This window comes from Momordica charantia, assembly GCF_013281855.1.
Source record: "Momordica charantia cultivar OHB3-1 chromosome 8 unlocalized genomic scaffold, Mcharantia_2.0 BLBB01000008.1, whole genome shotgun sequence".
NCBI lineage: Eukaryota > Viridiplantae > Streptophyta > Magnoliopsida > Cucurbitales > Cucurbitaceae > Momordica > Momordica charantia.
Window position 1 is genome coordinate 1317670 of NW_028275166.1, and position 25584 is coordinate 1343253.

The following is a 25584-nucleotide window of genomic DNA, read 5'->3' on the forward strand; positions in this document are numbered from 1 at the left end:
TGTTCTAACATCTTAAAATAGAGTATTTTCACTTCATATTAAGTTCTTAAGAACCAAGCATTTCAAGTCATTACAAAGTCACTCATACTTTTTCATCTTCAGAAATGCTACTAGGCATGGATACATGAAAAGGGGGAGGGGATAAGAAAGTGATGTGATTTTATTAGAACTCTTAATAATGGAGTGGAGCACATAATGAAGATAGCTCAACTTCCTTTGAATTATTCACTCTGACTCAGGTTCTCTTAGAAACCTGCACTTCCTTCCATTGTAGGCAGCACACCATTGAAGTTACTTGCAGTAGATACAATCTCCTGTGTGTGAACTCATAATTTCAATTTACTCCCAGATATCAAACAAAGATATCAAGAGGATGCTCCACATCTCCCACAACCAATGAATAAGACCCTTCTTGTATAACCTTCAATCCCTCTTCATTAGCCTTGCTTAGATGCTCACAAGGGTTCACCAAAAACTCAACATCAGTTCTCTCCCCTGATTTTATCTCCACCTTCTTGAATCCCACCAGAAGTTTCACAGGACTCCCGTTTACGGGTTTTGCAGGCTTCGCAAACAGCAATATCGTATGCTTCCCTGCCATTTCCCCTTCGTTTCTAACTCCCACGGTGACTTTTGCAGCCTTGCTCTCGCAGAACTTCGTGTCCAGGTTAGAGGCGAGTAGGCAACGGACTGAGTCGGAGTTCTTGGCTGGCCGAGTGGCTGCCGTTGGATGGCTTAGGTACATTTTGCTTTCAGTAAGTAATGTGAATTCATAGAGATAGTTAGAGTAGCTGAGACCGTAACCGAATTCGTAGACTTTTGGTCCATTATAGAAGCGGTAGGTACGCCCAGGATAGCCTGTTGAAGGGTCTGCTCTCATTCTCATGTCTGTCATTGGGACTTTGACGAAATCACGTGGATACCAAGTTACTGGCAATCTTCCTCCTGCATACCAACATGGAAAGTTAAGGGTAAATATCAAGTCAATCGAGTTTCACTAACGGTTGGAGATTTCAAGCGTAAACGAGTGCTAGTTAAAAGAAACAAGATTCTAGTGTTAGGTTAACCTGGATTGTGATCTCCAAATATGATCTCTGCAAGGGCAGTTCCTCCGTCTTGCCCTGGATAACCAGCCCACAAGATGCTTCCTATCTTCCCGTTATACTTGGCTGCAGATATATCGACTGGACCTCCACTGAGAATCACCAAAACAACTGGTCTTTTCGCAGCTTTGGCGACTGCAGCAATGAGTTCGTCTTGCTTTCCCGGGAGCCCCAACTGCACACGATCGAAGTCTTCTCTTTCTTGAGTTTGATCCAGCCCCAAAACCAACACTACATAATCCACCTTTCTTGCTATATTGACTGCCTGATCAATTGTAGCCTCGGTACAATTAGCCCAGTTGCAGCCTCTGTGGTAAATAGTGTTCTTAACATATCTCTTCAAACCCTGCAATGGGGTAACAGATTTGCAAGGGGTGCCTGCATAATTTCCTCTAAGCACAATCGGGTCATCGGCATTGTGGCCTATAACAGCAAGTGAACGCGTTTTTGATTTGGAAAGCGGAAGGAGTTTCGCAGCATTCTTTAGAAGAACAATGCCATCTCTTGCAGCTTGGAGAGCCAGACTTTGGTGCTGTTGTGAGCAAACTTGGTCTGAACCAATTTGGCCATAAGGCAGATTGGTTGGGTTGCCATCAAACAAACCTAATCTCATTCTAACAGCGAAGAGGTTGCGAAGTGCTCGGTCTATATGAGCAATTGGTACTTTCTTCTGCTCCACAGCCGATTTCGTGTGTTTCCGCAGATACGAACCACAGTTGACGTCCATTCCTGAAAAAATATTTGTACTTTGGTCACAGATCAAACTGAGAAAGTCCTCACTTTTCTGAAAATGATGACCAAAATGCTTAGAACAGTGATCCAAAACTGAAGCCAAATAAGAGACATGAAACTAATCTTATCTTCAGAGAACTGCTCTCATCAACTTTAGCCCATTTAAATTGTCAATAGATCAAAGTAACAACAATATTTTATAATAAGTTTTTTTTTTCTCTCTATTTCAAATAAAAAATTTTGGCATAGAAAAAGTAGGCTTTTATGGGTTCCCCTCCCACATGTTCAAGCGTGCAGAATGCTTTGTAATTTTCTGTGGGGAAAAAGAGACAGAGAAAAGAAAGTTGAGAAGTGGTCCACTTAGTTGGGCCTCAATGGTCCACTGGGCTAAAGTCCACATTCAGGCAACAAAATCAGCTCACAATATTGGAATTTGAGAGGTTTTGTACGTATATAATATAAAATTTTTAAAAAAGAATCCACAATTTCAGGCATAAAAAGATATTTTGTGCAATAATCATGCAACGCTTTGAAAAACAGCTAAATTTAGATATATATATTATAATAATTACGAGACATCTTTCCTTATGATAAACAGAACAAAGTACAAATAGAAGCCCACAAAAAATAAAAATAAGGGCCCGACCAAAAGATATGTGATATGTCGGCTGAGTAAGAACAATAATTACTATCTAAAACTTGATTTTAAATTACTGATTTACCATATTATAAATAAATGAAATGTTAGTTACATAATTTCTAAAAAAGAAAAAGTTTGTTTGTAAATAAATATAAAAATAAAATGTAAACTTCACAAGTATGGGAAGTGGTACCCGCACTGAGGACATCAGCCACCGCATCTTCCGGAGATTTTGCGTAATTCTGTGCTTCGTGGATGATGGACACCGCATCACAGTCAGATGTGATGTACCTGATTATTCCCCACAAACACACAATTAAGCCAAATAAATAAATCATGGTTTTTGTTTTGACTAAATTGTAAATAGAATAGTATTATCTAGATATTACCATTTTTTTAATTAAAATTCCTTCCTAAAATTTTAAAGTAGTGTGTTTTACATTTACTGCTAAAAATGAACCTTTTTTTTTATTAAATTTTAAAAATTGTAATGTTTATAACCAGAGGAGCCAAAATCAAGAAAACGACCGTCCTTGATAAAAAGGAAAGAAAAGGGAAAAGCACTTAAATCCTAACATTTTTTCATTTTTTGTATCTAGAATATTAAGAACAAGAGGCAAGGGAAAAGCAGTGATTTTAAAAACTCAAAATTATTCTTAGAAATTGCAAATTTGCAATTAGATAATTTGATAAGTGCTAAAATTGTTTATATATTTTTAAAAATAAAATAGTGCATACAAGATTGTATGCAAAATTCTTTTTCTATAATACAATAAAAAAACATTGGAAAGCCCGTCTCATATTCGAATCCCCAATTAATTCTTATTGTGTAAAGTTTAATTCAGATACTGTTTTGCTGTTTTCGTTCATCTTGGTCTAAAGAGACAAAAAAAAAAAAAAAACTCGATCCTTTTATTTCTACACAGTAGCAATTTTAATTCCTATTTACAAAATTTTATACACATAATTAATTGATAAAAATGAAAATAAAAACTAAAACAGATATTTAAATTTTTGTTTTTGATAATACTTCGCTCTTAATATTAGGTATAAGATATTGTCCTTTTACCATTTAAAATTTGACAACTCATTCTATCTTTTAAAAAATATTTCTTTTTTATTTATCTGTTGTCGTTGTTGATAAGGACAAAATCCTAAAGAGTCAAAATATTTTTCAAAATTCTTTTAATACAACATAGGATGAGAATTCCAACTCTAAGTTAATATCCTAAAGATTGAAAGTAAAATCAACCTAACAAAAAGTACGTGTTCAAAAAAAAAAAAGATAGGGAAGTATATATATTTGAAAAGAAAAAAGAAACAATAATGGAGAGGTGGAGCCCGGGAGAGGGAGGGAGAAGCAAGAACATTAAATACAGAGAGGTATGGAGATGGAGATGGAGATTGAGAAGGTACCCATTGAAGTTCCAATATTTTCTGGCGGTGGCGGTCAAGAGATGGTGGTCGGCGCAGGTGGGGACGCCGTTCACCTGATTGTATGAGCACATTATCCCGCTCGCTCCTCCCTCCTCCACGCACCTCTCGAATGGCGGCTGGTACGTGTCCGCCATGTCCTGCTTCGTCACCTGCAACCAAAATTCAACATTCAAATATTCAACCTCTAATCCAAATGGATCCGATCCTAAGTTCGCTAATTAACCAAACCTTGGCGTCGAACACGTATCGAGTTACGCCGTTCCATCGCTCCAGATCGTAAGCCGTGAAGTGTTTACAGCACGCCGAAGCCTTGAGGCGGCTCCCCAGCTTCCCCCCTTCCATGGCGTCCCCCTGAATCCCTCTCACGTACGCTACAGAGTATTTCCCCACCACCGCCGGATCTTCCCCCGGCGTCTCCTGCCCTCTCCCCCATCGCGGATCTCTGAATATGTTTATGTTCGGCGCCCAGAACGTCATCCCCCGCGCCTGCCCCGCATTGTACACCGCCCTAGCCTCCGTTCCGATCGCCTGTTTGTTTCGCATTCACAAAATCAAAATCAGTCAATCAATTCGATTCCACTAAACCCTAACCCTAACCCGACATTGCCCCCAATTTCATCTTCTGTTCCAACAAAATTACGCTGTTGAGCACTAATTAAATGTGTTGTGAGTTTGAGGTTAGGGATTTGATTGACGGACCTCTCCGATTTGGTACCAGAGGTCGGAGTCGAATGTGGCGCCGGTGAGGATGACTTGAGGGAAGCTCGTGGCGGCGTTGATGGTGCCGTTCAGGCTGATTCCGTACCCGACGTTGGCGACGCCGTGGAGAGCTTCCGACCACCACTGGTACGCCGGGATGCCGAGGCGGGGAATGGCGTCGGCGGTGTTCACCAGCTGAGAGATCTTCTCGTCCAATGTGAGTCGAGACACGAGATCGCGGACTCTTTTGTTCATGGGGATGGAAGTTCTGCAGAATGGGAGGGTTTTCGTGACGGGGTCGGACGAGTCGCATGCGAACGGGGGCCGAGTCGAGGACTCGGCGGGGACGGCTAGCAGGGAGAGCAGGCCGAAGAAGACGGCGGCGGAGAGAGAGAGCTTTGGGAGTTCCATTTTGTGAGGGAAGAAGAAGAAGATGGAAGCCATGGCTGATTGTGAGTGGAGCTTGGAGCTTAATATAGCGATGGCGGACCCGACCAGCGTCTCCATCCTCCTCCAACATTTCCATTTTTTGTTTTTTACTTTTCTTGAAATTCAAGAATTTGAACTTTTTTGCATTTAAAAATTGGTTTAAAATATCCCATAAAGGAATATTATCTATGAAACTTTTCAAAGTCTACCGACCATTTTACGACACCACGGTCTTATGAATTGGCCAATGAGAAAATTAAAATTTTCACATTTTTTAGGATATTCTTTCTCTTTTCTTTCGAACAACGTGAACGAAGATTCGAACTCATCATCTTTTGAGTCTAATACGGATGCCACGTGTTAGGACATATTTGTACACGGTTAGAATGTAATTTTTATTTAACATATTGTCTCAATATGATTTTTTTAATAATATATTGTGTCATATAATTGGTAGTCGAAATAAATAAATAAATAATTAGATAAAATTTGATCTCTCTTTTAAAATTTTATTAAAATTACTTTAAACGTGAATAATTAATTTCAAAAATGAAAAATTGTGTAAGTTATTTTTAAGGAAAAAAATACACTTGTCAACGTGTCATACTAATCAATCAAATTACTATGCCTTTTTTCCTGTTCGATTGAATTTTTTTCCCAATTGACAAATAAAATTGAATGCTACAATAAGTAATGACAAAAATAAAATGATGGGCTCTCTCCTGTAAATTTCCTTTATTTTATATATATTATTTCCTCTTTTTAATTACACTACCTACCTTCTTTTAACGTTTCTGTCTTCTTATCGACTTAAAATGATATAGAACAAAATACTTAATAAGACCAACTTGTAAGCTAATCTCAATCCAAGTCGTATATGATGAGTTATAAACTTACTTGAGTTGGGTATGACTATGTTTTAAACTTGTCTGGATTTAATTGGATAAGATTTGAACAAATTTAAAATTTTATAAGTTTAGTTAGTTCTATTGATTCATTTAACATTAGTCGTCTTGAAATCGAGACAAATTGTATAAGTTTGGTTAGCTTCTGAATTATATCAATTAAAAAATCGTCTTTATATATATATATATTTATTTTTTTAATTTCGTTAAATATATTTTTAGATGATTTCCTTTCCTATTAAGTTTTAAGACAAAACCATTTTTAAAATTGACATTCTGTGTAAATAGATCTTAAAAGAGTAATATTTTACTATATTTCTAAGCAAAAAAGTTGAATAAAACAATGACGGTAACTTTAACCAATCAAACTCAAATATTTAATTATTGGGTTAATTTGAGTTAATTAACTAATAAAAAAAATTTTGGTTGAAGAAATACAATCCGAGCAATTGGATTCAGTCTATATCAACCCTCCAACCAATGAAACTCTAATATAGAATAATTTAGATAAAATATTTAAATTTTGTAAATAAATAACAATTAGCAATGGGCCGAACGGCATGCCAATACATAGGCCAAACACCGTGTCAAGCGAATAGCATGCCAAGTGGGCCAAACCATTAAAAGTAATGGGCCGAACATTATTTCAAGCAATGGGCCGAACAGAATGCCAATTCACGGGCCGGAAGCATATCGAGTTATGGGCCGAACATCGTTCTAAGTAATGGCGGAAACAGAATACCGAGTCATGGGCTGGATAGCATGCCAAATGGGCTTCGTGACATAACACAGATAAGAAGAAATTTCCCAAATTCCATTTTATTACCATTTTTCCATTCACCCTTTTGGAACTAATATAATACTAAAAAAAACTCATTTAATTGTGTCCTCGCCCTTAAAAAAGACAACAAAGTCGACCATTTATCTTAACTAGTTAAGTTATGTTGTAATTCTCTATTAATAGTAAATCACCACAATAAATTTCAAAAGATCTTGATCAAAGTATTAAAATGTATCTAAAATAAATCAAATTGAAAAGATAAATTTGAACCAATATTGAAAACTATATATAACTAAATGATATCCTATTCATAACATTGACATATATCCAAAGGGAAATGGTGGTATCATCTTCTCCATTCGTGGATCAAAGTAAATGGTGATATCCAATTATACAATATAAGAACCCCACAACAAGAATTTGGATATGAAATTTCATTGTCATCTATGTGCATCTATCATCAATAGTTGTAGAATAAAAATTCCAACAAAAAATCTAAGTTACTTTCCATTTGTCGATATGAAGTGATAAATATTGTTAGTCAACCATCAAATATCAAAATATCAGTATTGAGGGGAATGAAATAATAATTATTGGAGATAAATTTGTATAGAAAATTATCAAAACAATACCTTAAAATTCAAAGTAAAAAGAAACATATAAGCATATGTATAGTATTACACCCAAAATCATGATTTATTTTAAGTGGAATAAGAATATTTTAAACATTAAAATCAACATCATAATGGAATGTATTAAAATGATTGATGAGAACAAAAAAGACCTAGAAATAGGTCAAGCATATTTATTGATGGAGGACAAGTAGAAATGAAGATGGTGGGGAGGATTAGCAAGTGGATTGAATGATCATGAGGTTTCAATACTTCGTTTTTCCCTTTATATATGTACTTTACATAAATTTTAATTTTAATTTTATTTTGTTTTATTTTAAATGAGAATGAGATGGATTGGGGGAAAAAAAGATGCTAAAACCTAAAGACGTGGATGGTTGATATTTTTATGCACAACTTTGGCATTTTACTTTGAATAATTGAGATCAAAATATCTCAAAAATATCTCTTATTAGCTTTTGTGACAGGTACATGTCACCTTTCATTTTATTTTTATTTTTCCAGCTTCGCATATATATTTTCAAAAACCCATCTATTTTTAGTTTATTTTTAAATAAAGAAATTGTTCTGTGAACATAGATACTATTTTAATCTCTATACCTTCTATTCATTTATTTTGATCCATGCACCTTGAAAGGTCGGTAAAAATAGACCATTTTTATTCTTGTTTGTAAAATTTTAACACAATTAAAATCATTTAATATGAATTTATTGTTACAATTGAATGTCAACTTGAGCTTAATTCAACTAGTTAAGACTAACTAAAAGGTAATGAATTCGTCGAGTCTCACATGCTATACTTTTAAAAAATAGAAATGGCATGTCACGCTAAAGTTTTGATTGAAATTAATGAAATAAAAGGAAAAGAAAAAGTCCAAAATCATCATTTCTAAAATAAATAAAAGTGTAAGGTATATCAATTAAGTTTTGAAAGTGTAAATATTAAAATGAACTAAAGAGTATTATTGTTTATTAAAGTTAAGAAAATGGGAAATTAGAAACCCTTGAAATTGATGAGGTCAGAAGAAGTAGTTTTGTTGATTTGTTTAGTATATACTTTATTTTCTTTTTCTGGAAAGAACAAAAACTTTGTATTATTATTGTTGTCGTAAATTACTATTAAAAAAATCCCTATATTTTTTCCAATTTGCTATCAGATTATATTTATTTTTTATTTGTTCAAGTGATTATTTAACAAGATAGTGATTTTACGTTTATCTTAACCATTTTCTTAATCATTTGGATACCATATGAACTAAATTTATTAATTACCACGTTGCAAATTCACTCGTGGAGGTTTTTTCCTCTTCTTAAAAAAAAAAAAAACAAAGGACTTCAGAAAAATTATAGCTACTCATATTATGTAATTTTTTTTTATAGCTACTAAGGAATTCAATACTAAAAAAAAGTAATTAAATACATTATAGATATTTATGTAATTGTTGCACGTTTTGTCTTATTTATAATGTAAGATTTTGAAAAAGATATACAAAAAGTTTAAAATTTCAAAATATATATTTTCTTAACTAAAATTAAATTTTTTATTGCCTCACTCAATACCTACTTGGTTTAGTGTAGCTTAAATACAAATTTATGTCACAACATATTAATGTACATATATTCAGAATAAAAAATAATAATCAGTTAAATAATTGACAATAAAATAACAATAAAAACCTAAATAAATTTAGATAACAAAATAAGATGTAGTTCTTATGAATTAACAAAATCAGAAGTTTCTATTCAAACTGTCTAAAAGAGTTTTAATTTTGAAGCAAAAGATTACTTGAAATTAATATATTTGCATCCATTATTAAAGTTAAAGAGCTCTAGAAGTTTCAAATTAAAAAAAAAAAAAAAAAAGGAAAAAGAATGTTGAGCTATGGGGCACCAATATGCCATCCCATAGGCTAATTAATATAATTTTCCCAAAAGACTTGCATTTTAAACTATTATTTGATAAAAGCAATTTAACTGTATTTCCACCACGTCATTGCTACAATATCATAGGTGCCTTCGTTTAAAATTTTATTAAAATTACAAATTTGTTTGGTTTATGATAGTATTTTAAGTTCAGATCAATTGGTTAAGACAAGGTCATGTGTTTAAATCTCAGCTTTTATATGTTATACTGGTTTATGAACTCATATTTTGATATCTTTACTTTCAAAATGTCTATTTTAGTCAGTGTACTCTCAATTTTAGTTCATTTTAATTTTTCAACTTTTAAAAAGTGATTATCTTGATGTAACGAAATAATAATAATTATTAAATCTAAAGTTATGGCTACATTTTAATAAAGATCATGTTGAAATTATAACTAAAAAAATGAGATAAATGGATCAAAACAATCAATTTTTAAAAGTACATGAATCGAAACAAACGTATTGAAATGAACTAAAACATATAGAATTTGTAAGCAAAAGTATAGATACCAAAATGTATAGTAGAGACAAAAATAATATCTTAACAAATTTTTTATTTTGTCACTTACTTTTACCTTTCACCATATTATAACGTTACAATTAATCGAATTATTGATTTATTAACTGTATTAACATAACTCAACGATTAATACATCATGTTCCTTTCCTAAACCTGGAAGGTTCAATCTCATAAGTTAGATTTAAAAAAATTAAGTAAGGTAATTTTTGAAATTTGATTCTCACGGGTTGGATTCGACTTTATTTATTATTTTTCTAATGAAACAAATAAAATTTGTGAAAGACTAGAGATATTTATTCAGAAAAGAAAATATTCCTCAAGCATCCTAATCATAACCATTCTTATGAAGTATGACGATGCTGAGGAATAATTTTTGAGAAAGCAACATATTATTGTCAAAGTAACAAATTCCAATTTACTTTTGAAATGGATTTCTTTTGATATTCACATTATACCTAGAAAAAAAAATGGGTTATTTCTCTAATTTAAGGTTTTAATCATGAAAATTTTGGGCTATATATGTAATTACTTTACAACGGTATTAATAGGGATAGGAAAATTTTAAATTTATATAGAAGTTAGTTAAATTATAAATTTTGTTTTTAAACTTTGAACGATGTTTCTACTCATTTCCACATTTTTATTTTTCAACTACGTTTTTATAATTTGAACTTTACTCATTCTCGAAATTATACAAAATTTAGATGGATTGATGTGATGTGGCAATCAATTGGATTAATTATAAATTTTAACGAGTGAGCACAAGTCAACAAATGATTTCGGTGGATTAATGGGAAAAACCTTACAGAAATTTTAGGGGATGTTGATATACCTGAGTTTCATCCTCTGAGGGACTTTATTACAAGATCTGGAGGCTGGAATTGGGAAGCTCTTGAAGGGATCCTAAATCAGTCAGCTCTTTTGGCGGTAGCAAGCATTCGACCTCCGGATCCATCCATAGACACACTAGATTTTCCCTATTAGATTAGATCTAAGAAGAGAGACTATTCGATTTGGGCAACTTATAATAATGCATATTAGTCAATCTGATAAGTGCTCCCAATGTCCACAATATTCTGGAACAATAATCCATGTGTTAAGAGATTGCATTAGTGCAAAAAAAAATTATGGCTTGATTTAGTTCCTAGTTCTTTTACTGATAAATTTTTTTATTGTGACTTGCAACAATGGTTAATGCTAAACTTGAGGAGCCCACCTTTTCCGTGGTGGTCGATTATTTTCGGGGTTGGCTTCTGGGTACTTTGGTCATGGCGTAACTATTTGATCCGTCTTCAGGTTTCCTTGAGTGTCCAGTAACAATAGTTCGAAGGACAGTTGAAGGTTTCTTCAATTCATGGAAATTGGCTGTGCCCCTTTTGAGAAAACAAGATCGTAGATGGGCAGAAATTTGTTGGCTCCCTCCACCAATAAACTGTTAGAAGCTTAACACAAACGGGAGCGAGACTCAGATAGGAAGTGGGTCATAGGTTTTCAACAAAACCTTGGCCATACAACGACGATCGTGGCAGAATTATGGGGATACTTTCTCGATTGCAACTAGTCCGGGATCTGGGGTGTAGAAAGCTAATTGTTAAATCAGACTCGGAAGTAGCGTGTACTTTGGTGGGTAGCCGTCAATTTTTGACAGCTTTACCACTGCTGATTAAGGTATTTCAAATGATGGATCGAGATTGGGAAGTCTCAATACAACATATTTATAGAGAAGCAAATATGTGTGCAGATTGGTTGGTCAATAGAGCTTGTAGGCTTTCAATTGGTTTCCACCTGCCTTTTCCATCTGTTGATGGCAGACACTTCTGGACCTCCATACTCCGTCAAATTATCTCTCTGTAGTTTGTTTTCCTTGGAGAGGTAAGCCCCACTTTTCTCTACGAGAAAGAGAAAATAAAAACAATTACACATTTTTTACCACTAATTCTTTATTTTTACTTATAAATCTTTTTATTCGGGACGAATACTGGTGAATCGTTTAATCAATAATAACCTATTTCTTTAATTTGAAAAAAAAAAACAATTGTCATAGAGGATAAGTCGTCCCTTTTTTCTTTTTTTTTTTAATATTTGCTTTCAACCGTTATGGATATGAAATAATAATAAATATTATTTTTCTGTAAAACAAAATGAGAGAGACAGACGCTAATTCATCTATTGTTTCATTTTTATTTGTTTAATACAAACGATCAAATTGGATTGGAGGCGGCATTTAAAATAAATCAACAAGTCAGGGACAAAAATGATATTCTATATGCTCATTTAACTATTAATATAAAAAATATATTTATATATAGGCATAATAAGACAAATAAGTGAGCATTCTCATTTAAATAAAGTTATTATGTATCAGCATCATGACTCGGAAAAATCAAACTTTATTTAGATGGACCTCCCTACCCCTCCAAAACAGGACGAATTAAATATTTGTCAAAATCGATTAAACTCCTAAAAAACAGTATAATATTGTACCCAAACCAAATATACAACTGTCGATTTGAAAATATCACAATTAATTAAAATATATTAATTCCATCAAAATGTGAGAAGTTAGAAACTCTCATGAATAAAAAGGTTAAACAGAATGTATAACTAAATTGACCAAAGTTATAAAATATATCTAGTCTATTTTGGGACCATTAAAATAACTAATAAATACAAAAGGATCACATAAAACATTTTTTAAATATCACATATAAAATTTGGTATAATAATTGATCCAAACCATATATAATATTAATGGTTGCGTGATAAGTATAGGATTATAAAGAATAATATAGTAAAAGACGATGAAGGTATAGCTTTCTTGATGTCGGATCTTCAAATCTCCCCGCATCAATTTGTTGCATAAAAAATGAATAATAATAAACAGTAAAAAGGGCAATAAATGACGAAAGATCAAATCAAATGTCGACAAAAGTGACAATTTCAATAAAAGTGACCATTATTCTTTTTTTTAGTAAGTTCCAACTTTTTCATTGAAAATATATGGTTTAACCAATTGAATTAGTCCAAATTTAACTTTATTTTCTTGAGTTGAAATGTTTATTGAAAGATATTTAAATTTTGACCTAAATGTTTAGATGGTAATTTTTTTTAAATCAAATGACTAAAGTAATACATTATCATATTTTATGATAAAAATAATCATTTTAATACTGAAATCTATTGTCTTAAAAACTTGCTAGAATGGCCAACAAAAAACTTAATTTGTATTAATCGAATCTTGATCATTTTAAAAATATTTTCTAGAAACAAAAAACAAAAGAAGGAAATAATATAGAACCCACGGGTAATGAATGGGAAAGATTGAAAAGTTGGAAGAAATAATTTTTTGGTTAGACGTATGGAATTAGCTAAGCATTTTATTCGAACAAATATAGAACCCGAATGGATGGTTTTATGTCTATTACCAGTTCTTCCTCCCAAGTTGAGACCGATCATTCAGATAGATGGGGTAAACTAATGAGCTCGAATATTAATGAACTCTATAGAAGAGTTATCTATCGGAATAATATTCTTAATTGATCTATTAACAACAAGTAGACTTTAATATTCTATTAAATTTACATCAAATTACGAATTTAGTCTATAAACTTGGATAGTTATCTTAATTTAATCTCTATAAATTTAAAAGTAACTTTAATTAAATTTTACAGTTAAATAATGACGTGTAACATATCTTTTAGATCAACATTAATTGATTTAGTATACCATTATAGATGTACTACACAATGATCATTTATTTTTTATTATTATTTTCATTTTGTAAATTCTATGATTAGAGTTTATCTTTTGAGATCGTATGGACCAAACGTACCTCGAACTTAAACTTTGTAAATCAAAAGTAGATAATTAAACAAACTAAACACAAACGATGAAACAAAATAAATTTATAACTCAATCGAATCGAACCCAACGGAATAAGATCGATAATTTTTTTTTTTTTAATGATAGAGCTTTTTCCAACCCCATTTGTTGTCGCTGTCGGGTTGCAGCTAGCCAACTACAATGACATCTCCCACGGTTTTGTCTCGATGCTTCGCATCTTAATACCTCTTTTTGATGGATAAGATTCTTTTATTTCATTTGCTTAATTAATTATTTTGATCTTACTTTTTTATTATTCATTTGCTCAATTAATTTAATCTACCATTTTTTTAATTTCTTTAATATTAATGATGATGATGTTCATACCATCAATAGCTAGAATTATAAGTCATTTTAATATTTTGTTTATTTTAATGAAAAATATCATGTCATGATTATTTCTTAATGTTGGTTCCCAATCACTTTTTTCAATTCGATTTACATGTGTCGAATTATTATAGTGTTTTGTCTTACTTTCTTGGTTTGCATTTCTCTTGATGTTTATAATTATCAAGTGAATTGATTGAAATTTTCTCAATATTTGATCTCTAAAATTATTATATGCCGTTAATAATATCAACAAAATTTGATCCGATTTGACATGTAAACTAATTAATATGACAATTTTTATAATTATGTGTAATTAATTTATGTGACATGACATGTATTATTTTAAAGTTAGATTATAATAAATAAAGAATTAAACAACTAGACAAACAAAAGAGAGAGTCAAAGAACAAAATTATTATTCTTCTGTATTTTTCGGTTTTTTTGTTTTTTTAGTACAAGCAAAACTTTTGTTAATATAATAAGAAAATCGCTTCACGTGTCGGATACCAGTGGGAAAAAAAAGTTGAGAGAGAGAGAGAGGAGCTTGTAAATGAAGAAAAGAATAAAAAGTCTCCACCTAAAGAACTTTGGAGGGGGCAACCCTACAACATATTTAATTAATTAAAAACTCATAAAGTTGAGATATAGCCTATGGTTTCAATATCTTATGAAGAAATTATTATATTCCTCGTGGTATATAATATATGATTTTTACATTTTTATGTCAATAGGAACATAAAACTCAATAATTTGTTAAGATAAAAAAAATCACGTTTTTATGATTAAGAAATATCATCATCGGTACAATTTATTTGTTTTTTTTTGGGAAAAAAAAACAAAGCAATTAAAGAAATATGTTAGTTGTTGGGTCAATAGAAGTACCATTGCTGACTGTGAACTTTTGCCGACCATTATATTCCACAGAGCTTCAACGAATTATTTTCTCCTGTTGAATGATTATTGCTAATTGGCCGCTTTTAAGTAATCAAAGAATAATTAAAACTTTCTCAAGTTCGAATCTATGGATTGGTAAATTGCCTAGAGACCAAAGTGTTTTTAAATTATAATCAGTATTAAATTTTCATTTTAATGAAAAGTTTCACGACGAATCGTTACATTTTTTTTTTTTAAGATATCCAATAAGTGAATTAAATTTATCAATCCTATTAGCTTAAGCTTTTGAATTTATCAGTAGTTTATTCATCTATCAGAGCGGTCGAGAGGTCCTGCATAACATCTTTACCTAATCAATGAAATTATCTTTTTAGAAAATGTCATATTTAAATTAGACGATTTTGCAATCAATAAATAAAATAAGGATATACTTCAGATTAACTCTAAAATTCTTTTAATCATGAACTCACTATCTGAATAAAATAAAAAATCAATTTTTAAAATTTGAAAATGCAATCAAATTTTTTAGGTGGATGAGGTGGAATTTGGCCTGTGGTGATATATGATTAATGGGTTTTTTTTTTTTTTTTTTGAGAAATATGTGATTAAAGGTTGATGCTTTTTGTGGGTTTTAAAATATTTTGGTTTGGGTGTGTGACAAGTCAAGGAATTAGGCTATTTAATTTACTTTTTTTTATGCTCAACACTATTATTTCCTACCATATAATGGTGTGTTACATGCGCTGATTAAGATATATAATTAATTATAAATTATATCATTTCAATGTGTCTCCACTCCACATCAATCAATAAACATCATTCCACAACATGTCTATTAAATAAATTATTTCACAATATTCCAACAATAACATAATTCAATTGTAAATAAATTATGTCACAATATTCCAACAATAACATAATTCAATTGTAAAAATATATAGCCAACATGAACTTAGATCGATGACAAATAGAGATTTCAACGGTTAAAATATATAATTTATTTTATTTTTTTTAAGGTTGATATGTTCGAACCTCTATAATATATATTGTTTTTTTTTATATAGAGAAACTAAAAATATTCAAAATAAATGAATAGATAAAGTGGAAAAAATAAAACACAAAAGAAACTTTTTGAATGCAAATCATTATCAAATCTAATTAAGAAAATAAAATTTATTTTGATTTTTACAAAATAGACAACTGACAGAGGTCTCTAGATGGATCATGAGCTGTGAGTTTTCTCTATCGTAGGATGGATAAACCCCATCGTTAAGTTGGTAATTTTTGTACTAAAAAAAAGTGGGTAAATTTAATTAATTTTTTTCCTTATTTTAAAAAAGATAATATAATTCATTATTACATTTTTTTAAGTATAATATGTAGAAAATGATGTGAACTCACGACATTATAGTCAAATATACGTATCTTAACAAATTCAACTATGTTTAGATTGACCATAATTAATTATTACAGTTGGTTGGTTAAATATTAAAATTATAAGTCAAATATACGTATCTTAACAACTATGTTTAGATTGACCATAATTAATTATTACAGTTGGTTGGTTAAATATTAAAATTATATATTTAATGGTGGATTTTTGAGCTAACTCAAGAAATTGAACACCTATATTCTATTAAAAGAAAAATTATATACTTGATGCATTAATTAATAGAATTTATTTTTACCGTTTCATCTAAGGAAACTTGCTTGCCTACCTATTAGGTTAGCGCAACTCCACGAGATATTTTATTTATTAATTGTGTGGTGTATTTTCATTGAAAAAAATTACTTATCTATTAAACAGGACAAAAATATGTCAAATCATAAAATTAGTGAAAACTCCAGCTGGCTTTTGTTTTTATTAAATCTCATCAACAGCCCATATTATATTATTTGTGAACTATATTAATTTTGCTGGGAATTTAACGCATACTGTTAAATTGTTTATAACTAGGTTATTTGTTATTGTATCATTCACCAAATTGACATAAACTTACTATTTTTTAATAAATGTTAAATATTTATATACATAGTAAATTATTCACTAATTTCGTAGACTGTTAACATAATTTAATTGAAAATTTGTGACTAAAATAAAATTTAAGTAAATAGATAAAATTAATTATGTAGACGTGGATGACGAGTCAATCTTCAAATTTCCTTCACGGTCAAGTATCTCGTTGTCATCATCTAGCTTTATGTTAGGTCAAAATCCCTAACATATGTATTGTACTTAAAAAAATATATTTTTATAATGACTTTAATTAAAAATCTTAATTAATTTTGTTTTATTTTTATTTTTAATGTATACGTATGAAACAACAAAAGTGAAAGCCATGGTTGTTTGAGATGTCCCTCGGACCCACAAGTATGTCAAATCGGTCGATAATTAACATATTGCTTAAGCGCCTAATTTCTAAACATAATCAAATATTGCCTGCCCTTTTTTCATAGTTTCTAACCCATCAAATCCATATATTTTACAAATTAATTTAAATATGGTTGGCATTTATAAACTGAACAGAAAAAAAAAACAGCTTTTACCTATGTATCAGTGAGTTAATTTCAACCCAACATTTCAATTTGGTCAATAAACGGTACGGTAACCCTGAATAATTGATGAAAAAAAAAACAATTTATTTGGAGGATAATAATTGATGCAAATTCAACCTTACACTTTGGTTCACTTTAATAAATAGTGGAATTGTATTAAGAAAAAAATAATTAAAAAAAAAGCAGTGGAATTAATATTGTTAATTAGTTAAGTTTAATCATCACTTAAAAAGATGGTCGAAATCAATAGTTCAAAATTAAAATGGACTCACCGAGTTAACTATTCCGATAAAAATGGATTAGGAATTAAATTATAAATATGATCGTTATGGTTTTGGTACAATTTTAATATTATCCTCATCAATTTAAATGTCTTAACTTAGACAGTCTGTGTTATTTGATCGTTGTTTTAATTTGGTCTCAATAATTCTAAAAGTTTCAGTTTAATCCACATGTCCAGCTTGGTTTAATTTCATCTCTATACTTCGATTAAATCTTACTAATTATTTATAGACTATGTTTTCCAGAGAGAGAAATCACATATTTCCTTTGATCTATTACTCTAGCTTTTAAGTCCAATATAGTTGCCCGATACATTTTTCCAGGTAGAAAAGTAAAAGCTCATTCTCATCTTCATTTTTTGGTCAATATGGCAAAGACAACATTGATTTTAAAGTAATATATAATCTCAAATTATAGAAACCAAATTAAAAATAAGTCCAAATGATCTGAGTTGTTAAATCAATTTTTTATAATTATATACTCTAAATTGAAACTATGGTCAAATTATTATTTCACCAGGCCATAAATTATATTAAGATGGACTAATTCGTACTTAAAAAAAAGAAAGGAAAAAACATGGACTAATTCCACTATTATTCCATTAAAATGTAAAATGTGAAATATTATTTTATAGCAAAATTCAAAGTGGACACGGGTCCTCTCTTTCTTAACAAGTTAAAAAAAAAAAAAAAGAACTATCACTAAATAAAACAAATATTTAATTTATTATAAAAATAGAGATTATACGAGAAATATATAATTTGATGTGTGTTTGAAAATGGAAGAGGTAAAAAATGGACAAAAGTTTCGCTTTCCGAAAAATCAAAATTCCGCATTTCCAAACATACCTTAAATGGATGGTTGGATCTCGGGCCTTTCATGGGCCCATATCCTTAAAACTGAGAGATCGCAGGCGGTGGACTTTTAACTTTATGCTAACCCAACTTGGACCCACGGTTACGCTAACCCAACCATGGTTACTACTTAACGGCGTTGTCAGACTTTTATTTATTTATTTAACTTGGTTTTATTGTGTGTTGGAACGAGGATAACTGGCGTTTGGGTTCCGTCAACCACTCGTGCCACGTGTAAGAACAGAACAATATCCAACCAACCCATGGAAATGAATTCGTGGCGCGAGACGATCACGTGGACCTACTGAAATCATAATTGTGGACAAAAATGCCACATAGCCACTACCCATACTTTTTTTTTATTCGAATAATTTCTTTTGATGTATACTAGAATAGGAATGGTCGATAATTTCTTAAACTACAAAATTAACTTTTTATGATTTACACTTTTTCTTAAAGCTACGTGAAAATATTTCTACTGATATCTTTTTTAATTGAAATTCGAACATAATTAAATATATAAGATACCTAATATCACTCAAAATGTAGATACAAATAAAATTATTCTAATTAATCTATGTCTAACATTTTGTAATTTATGAATACAAATTATGCATTTTTTTTAAATAAAAGAACGTGCAATTATTTTTTTCCCCTTAAAAAACTGAGCTTTTATATACCTAAATTAAATTAAGAATGGTCAAATATTTAAAACGGAAAAAAGTCAAAACAGAAGAAAAGTAACGACAGTGGAGTTTTAATTTCTATTTTGGCAGTCTCTGGTTGGGTGGCAGTGGGGTAAAATAGAAAGGGTTAATTAGACCACGTCCCCTCGCTTCCCTGTTTAACGCCACGAGGAAATTACCGCGTGGTAAAAAGACCTATAGATTCCTTCAGCGTAACGGAACGGCCGTTTAAGAAACCAGCGGTTTCGGGGAAAGCCCACAGGGTGTCCCCACCTTTCCGGTCCACGTCACCACTCCGATTCCGTTCACTGAGCTAACTCACTCCCCGTTCCGTTCGTTCTGCCTATAAAAAATAAGACGAGGGTAACTCCTTTTCTCGCTTTCTTCACTACGCCTCTTTCTAGTCTCTTCTTTTCCTTTCGATTCCTCTCTTTTCTTCTTTGGCGCCTTTCTTTTTTACCTCCATTTCCGACTCCAACTCATACTTTCATCTATTTTCTGTTTGATTCTCGGGAAATTTGTCTCGTAACGACGAAACAACTGTTCGAATTTCCTTGGTTCCTTCTTTTGATCTGTTTTCCCTCGACGTCTGTTGCTGTTTTCTCGTAATTTGAAGGTATACTATTTCATTTTTTTTTCTCATATTTTCTTCTCGCATTCGTTATGGCGGTTCGTTTTATTGAAGGCCTTATGCGTTTACTTTCATTTTGTTGACTCTCCGTTTAGCCTTTTGTTGGCCTAGTTTTGGCGATTCTCGATTGCTCTGTTTAGCAGCTCTTTCCTGTTCGTATTGTGTGTTTTTTTTTTAATTTTCCATTTCGAGTGAGCGTCATCGATTATATGTGTGCGTAATCGCAGTGTCATTTTGTTTAGTACTTTTTTTTTGTTTTTTGGTTTCAATTTGAGGTCTTACGTCAATTTCGTTTAGCGAGTTTTGTTTTCTTTTGTTGTCTTCTTCTACTGATCGAGCTCCCTGTTCCGTAGGGTAGGCCGATGGAGCATTTTCAGAACGACGATCTTGCATATATTGTAGATGACTACTATGAAGTGGATGATTTTGATGGTGATTTTTTCTCTGATGACGACTTCCATACTGATCAAAGTATCGAGCACATAGACTCGGACTTTGAGGATGATATCGATACAGATACAGTTAGTATTGATGTTCCTCTTTCCAGTTAGCCTTTTGTCCTGTGCTATTGTTGATATCGTTAACAATTGTAATGGAAATTTTGTTTTTACAGAGCACACCGAAGACGGATACCTCTGCCTTGGACGCTAGGAATGGGAAAGACATCCAGGGAATACCTTGGGAGAGGTTTACTTTTACCAGAGATAATTATCGGGAAAAGCGTTTGAGCCAGTACAAGAACTATGAGAGCCTGCCAAGTTCTGGTGTGGAACTGGAAAAGGTACCTTTTCCTTCTTTAATTTTCTTGCCCCTGTGTCTTCTGACTTCTGTTATTTGCAAGTGGATATTCATACCCTTCCACTTTCGAGCACGGATTGGCTGCTCTAATTATCACATCGTTTTCAATAATAATTTTTAGTAATTTCTTGTCTTCCTAAACAAGAGCGTGGTGTTCAAGTAACTTGAACTCCGGGCCGAGTCTTTGGGCTTGCAATTAGTAAATCTTACTTCAATTTTTACACTATTATGGGGGAAGAATTGCACGCTTTTTTTTTTTTTTTTTTGGGTTCAATATTCTTTTGTTTGCACTATTTAGTGAATACCAACGCCATTTAACTTATTTTTAGTCTGTTCGTCGTTCACTTCTGGCAATTCTCTTCTCATCGTTAAATCTACTCTGACAGGAATGCTTGCAAGTGGAGAAGGGGAATAACTTCTATGACTTTCAGTTCAATACGAGGGTGGTTAAATCAACAATTGTTCATTTTCAGGTATAGTCTTTATAAGCTGTTTTGATTAAAGACATGGGTTTTATATTTCTTTTCAGCTAGTTTTATTTATATCGTTTTCCAGGTCCCGTCCGTCCCTCCCATAAGAAGTAATTAATTACGATTAAAAGCTCGAATCGAACTCTAAAATAAAAAGAAGCGGATTAACGACGTACACAATTTAGGCTGAAAAACGCCATATGCAATCATGTTATTCATCATCCTACGCGTTAATTTCCCCCCAATTTTTTTAGAAATCTTCATTTCCATTGAATTCATATTTCATCAACTTAACATTAGGCTCATACATCATCTTTGTGCTGTAGGTGCATGTTTCATCACGATTTATAATAAATGATTGGTTCTAGTTAGTTGATCATCGTAGACCTCCTTTTCTGAGTTATGCAAGTATATTTGCTGGAACGGCAGTGGATTTGTTAAAAACTCTGCACGTGATCAGGATGCGTTCTTTTATAGGCTCTTCATCATAATTATCCAACCATCATTAGCATTGTAGTTTTGCAGGTTTTGAATATGTTATTGTCCTTTATGGATGTGTTTATAAATCATTCTAGCTCTATGTCCTGATCATACATTTCAAGGTATGAAGTCCAGAATTCTTACTATATTGGTTCTCTATTTTACAACATTTTCATTTGATATGAATTTAATTACCAGAAACTAACTTACTTTGAAAAGTCTTCCAGCTTAAAACTTATGGTCCAGTGAGGCCATGATTCAGTATTTGGTTCAGGCATGCAATCGTTGATCTAATTTTTATAATCTGGTTGCTATGACTATGAACAATGGGTGCTTCTCTTACAATTACGTAACTTCAATTTGATCAATACACGTGGAACCAAATGCTCTTTGAAATTTTCAAATCCCCTCTTGATATAATTTTGATTGATGCTTGCTGCTCTATAGTTTTGCATGCCAACTTTTGGACAATCTATAATAATTTTATAAAAGCGTTTATCAAGAATGCAATCTTCAATATGCGTCAGACATCATTTATGCGATGAAAGATGCTGTGGTGATAAATTTGGGATGTCCGATGTCCATGCATCATTGCAATGGTATGACCTAGTACTTTTGGTCATTGGAATTATATCATACTGCTGTTAATTACTTCTTGAGGATGTCAATTGTCCACCTGGTCTGCTATAAAATTTATTGTTACTTTTAATTTCCTGGACGTTCGTTCTTGGTTTTGAATTCCCTGTTACATACATCTGTGGCAAATGATAACAGGGGAAACCTGTCTGGAACCCCATCTTTATTTTATTTCTTCGTGATATTTGTTGTAAATACGGTTTTTCATCAGGAGTGTTAAATACAACTTTATCACTTTAACCCATCTGTGGCATTTAGGAATGCTATTTCTGTTTATTTCAGCATTTAATGCAGAGTGGAAGTTATATCTGAGCAGCTGCCAGGACGTTGTTATAATATGGTACGATAGGAAAATATCTGAACATTTAAGAGGCCTCTGTAGCAACCTATAGTTCAACTAGATTTTGGCGTGTCATTAGAGGCCAAATTAACTTTTTTCTAATCATATCCATTTCTGATAGTTACTAGGTTTTTATTTCATGCATTTGAGATCTTATTAGTTGATTTACCTGTCTGATTTTTGTCATGTTATATGTTCATGATATTTTATTTACTCGTTGAATTATACTTATGCTTGTTAAATTTTATAAAAACATGAACAATTATAATTATTTTAGAGTTGTAATGTGGATGCAGTCATGAGATTCCTGTCAGCCAGCCTTCTATCTCTTTTATGTCCATCACAGAGTCAGTAGCCTGCTGATTCGGGCATCTATTATGGGACTTAGTCCTCTGTATATTTTGTTAGCCCTGCATTTCGATAGCCTTTTTAGCATTCCATGTGCATTATTCAACTAATTCTACCTGCACCGCATAAGGGCACAACTTGAGGTTCTGGTTCAATTTCCTTCACAGATGTAGAGTTGAATCAACACATCGTCTAAACCACCCCTCAAGTCAAAAGCTATCTTTCTTCAAGTGTCTTCGCCTTCTTCCTCATTCAAAATTATTTTAATCTTCCAAGGCATGCAAAATGGTTCACGTGTCTGAATCACCTCGTTGAAGGATAAAGTTTTAAAGCATAACCTTTCGATGCCTTTTTCTGGCAGCTAATTTTCCTTTTGGATTTGGTTACTTAGCTACTAAATTGAAGGGGCACCTTTTAATGCGTACCAGAAGCCAGCCAAAATGAAATCTGCATGTTGTGTTGTGCGTGTGAGAGAGAGAGAGAGAAGCGAGGAAGTGAGATAGGAGAGAGAGCAGAATTTTGTGAATTTATGTTGCGATTTAGAATTTTGAATGTTGTCTTTTGATGCCAGTAACTGACTTCTTTGTTCCTACCTTGCAGCTAAGAAATCTACTGTGGGCAACTTCTAAGCATGATGTATACCTCATGCAAAACTACTCAGTAATGCACTGGTCCTCATTGCTTCGGAAAGGCAAAGAAGTACTCAATGTGGCTAAACAAATTGTTCCCACGCTGGTATGTGGTCATTGGGTAGACCAAGGTTATTGAAATTTTTGCTTTGACTAAAATTTAGGCACTTACGTTGATCTTGATCTCTTGAACAGAAACGCCCTGGAGTCTTATCCCAGTCATTGTCTAGAGTCCAGATAAGCACGATGACAGTTAAGGAGAACTTGATCGTGGCTGGTGGTTTTCAGGGGGAACTAATTTGCAAGGTATGGAGACTTTTGTAGACCATCCATTTATAAATGGGGTTTCCAATTATCTAATTTACTTCCCTTTCCCCAATGTTGCAGTACTTGAATCATCCTGGAGTTGAATTTTGCACTAAAATGACAACAGAAGAAAATGCAATCACAAACGCTGTTGATCTATTTCATAATCCAGAGTAAGTTTCATCCCATTAAGAGTTACGGGTTCCATATTTTCATTGACTAGGGTCGTATGACTTATGTGCCTTTTCTTTACAGTGGTGCAATGAGGGTTGTCACTGCAAATAATGATGCAAAAGTCAGGATTTACGACGCCAAGACTTTCGCTTGCCTTAATGGCTTCACATTTGGCTGGTCCGTTAATGTAAGTGATTTAAATTCAGCATCATAGAACTTTTGATGGTTTAACGCGATGATTCACTGCTCATGTTCTGTTTTTTTTTTTTCCTCTCTCCTTATTTTTTCCACTTGTTTCCACAGAACACCTCTGTTAGTCCAGATGGGAGAATGCTGGCAGTTCTTGGGGACAGTACGGAGTGCCTGCTTGCAGATGCCAACTCTGGCAAAGTAAGTATCCTTCCAAGCTTATATCAATGCGTTTACATATTCTTCTCTCCTCATACTTCTTCAAAATGTTAAATTCTTAGATGTTGATGACATTCCATTGTGCAACAGGTGATTGAGAGCCTCAAAGGGCACTTAGATTACTCTTTTGCCTCTGCCTGGCACCCCGATGGACGCATTTTGGCCACTGGGAACCAAGATACCACCTGCAGACTGTGGGATATAAGGAACACGTCCAAGTCCCTAGCTGTGCTCAAGGGAAGAATGGGAGCAATCAGGTGTGTGAAATTCAGCTCCGATGGCAAATTCCTGTCGATCGCCGAGCCTGCAGACTTCGTCCATATCTTCGAAAGCCGTACAGGTTATGGGCAAGCACAAGAAATCGATCTGTTCGGGGAAATAGCTGGAATATCCTTTAGTCCCGACACTGAAGCTCTGTTTGTGGGAGTTGCTGATCGAACCTATGGTAGCTTATTAGAGTTCAACAAACGACATGATCACAAGTACATAGACTCCATCTTCTAGACCATCAACCACTCCCATGAAGCAGAGAAGCAGATGGAATTGTATATAAGAATATGTATGTATAATTTTCCTGTAATGTTGGTGTTTGAATTTCAATCTAGCAACAGCAGATTGATCCGTATGAGTTCTGAGTTAAAGGTTGGCATAAGCATTGTCATTCTGCGGAAGAGTTGGAGCCGATTCTAAGATTGCGGGAGCGATTGATTTGGGGGTGGAGAATGATTGTGTTGTGGTGGTGTAAAAGAGTGAGTGATTATTTAGATTTGGTGTAAATTGTGGAAGCTCATCAATGTCCTGAAAATGGCCAAATGGAAGAGATCTGCCTGAAGTTTTCGTTTTAGTTATACTTTGGGCGGTATTGGGAGCTCATTTGTTTTGGTGTTCTCTATATTTTGGGATGGAATGGAATGAATATTGGTCAGTCCATTTTGAACCGATTGATTCAATTCGTTTCTTTTTCTTATATATTTATTTATACAAATGCTGTATACATCATTTCCAATTGCCCTTTTCCCTTTTCCCTTTTCCCTTGTGTTTTCCAACTGTACTCTCATTTTTCTTTTCTTCTTTTTA

At 32.6% G+C, this 25584-nt stretch overlaps 2 protein-coding genes across 6 annotated transcripts; one reads left to right on the forward strand and one right to left on the reverse strand.

Annotated features, from left to right (window-relative positions):
- Window positions 1-10: 10 nt before the first annotated feature.
- Window positions 11-5162, reverse strand: LOC111004781 (Glycosyl hydrolase family protein). Its single transcript, XM_088127785.1, has 6 exons — window positions 4612-5162; window positions 4141-4440; window positions 3892-4061; window positions 2669-2766; window positions 1068-1832; window positions 11-945 (listed from the first exon to the last, which is right to left on the reverse strand). The coding sequence occupies exons 1-6, from the start codon at window positions 5116-5118 to the stop codon at window positions 353-355; spliced, it is 2433 nt and encodes an 810-aa protein (XP_087983911.1). The 5' UTR covers window positions 5119-5162; the 3' UTR covers window positions 11-352.
- A 14495-nt stretch (window positions 5163-19657) lies between these two features.
- On the forward strand, window positions 19658-25444 carry LOC111004654 (putative WD repeat-containing protein C2A9.03). Of its 5 annotated transcripts, none has more exons than XM_022275750.2 (10): window positions 19658-19903; window positions 20272-20439; window positions 20532-20699; window positions 21103-21189; window positions 23591-23725; window positions 23815-23925; window positions 24007-24098; window positions 24181-24286; window positions 24403-24489; window positions 24598-25444. In XM_022275750.2, exons 2-10 carry the CDS (start codon window positions 20281-20283, stop codon window positions 25009-25011), a joined length of 1359 nt encoding a protein of 452 aa, XP_022131442.1. In that variant the 5' UTR covers window positions 19658-19903; window positions 20272-20280; the 3' UTR covers window positions 25012-25444. The 5 variants fall into 5 exon arrangements, with proteins under 5 accessions (XP_022131442.1, XP_022131443.1, XP_022131448.1 ...); XM_022275751.2 differs by having other exon boundaries at window positions 20277-20439; XM_022275756.2 differs by lacking the exons at window positions 19658-19903; window positions 20272-20439; window positions 20532-20699 and adding an exon at window positions 22585-22642 and having other exon boundaries at window positions 21107-21189.
- The last annotated feature ends 140 nt before the right edge of the window (window positions 25445-25584 follow it).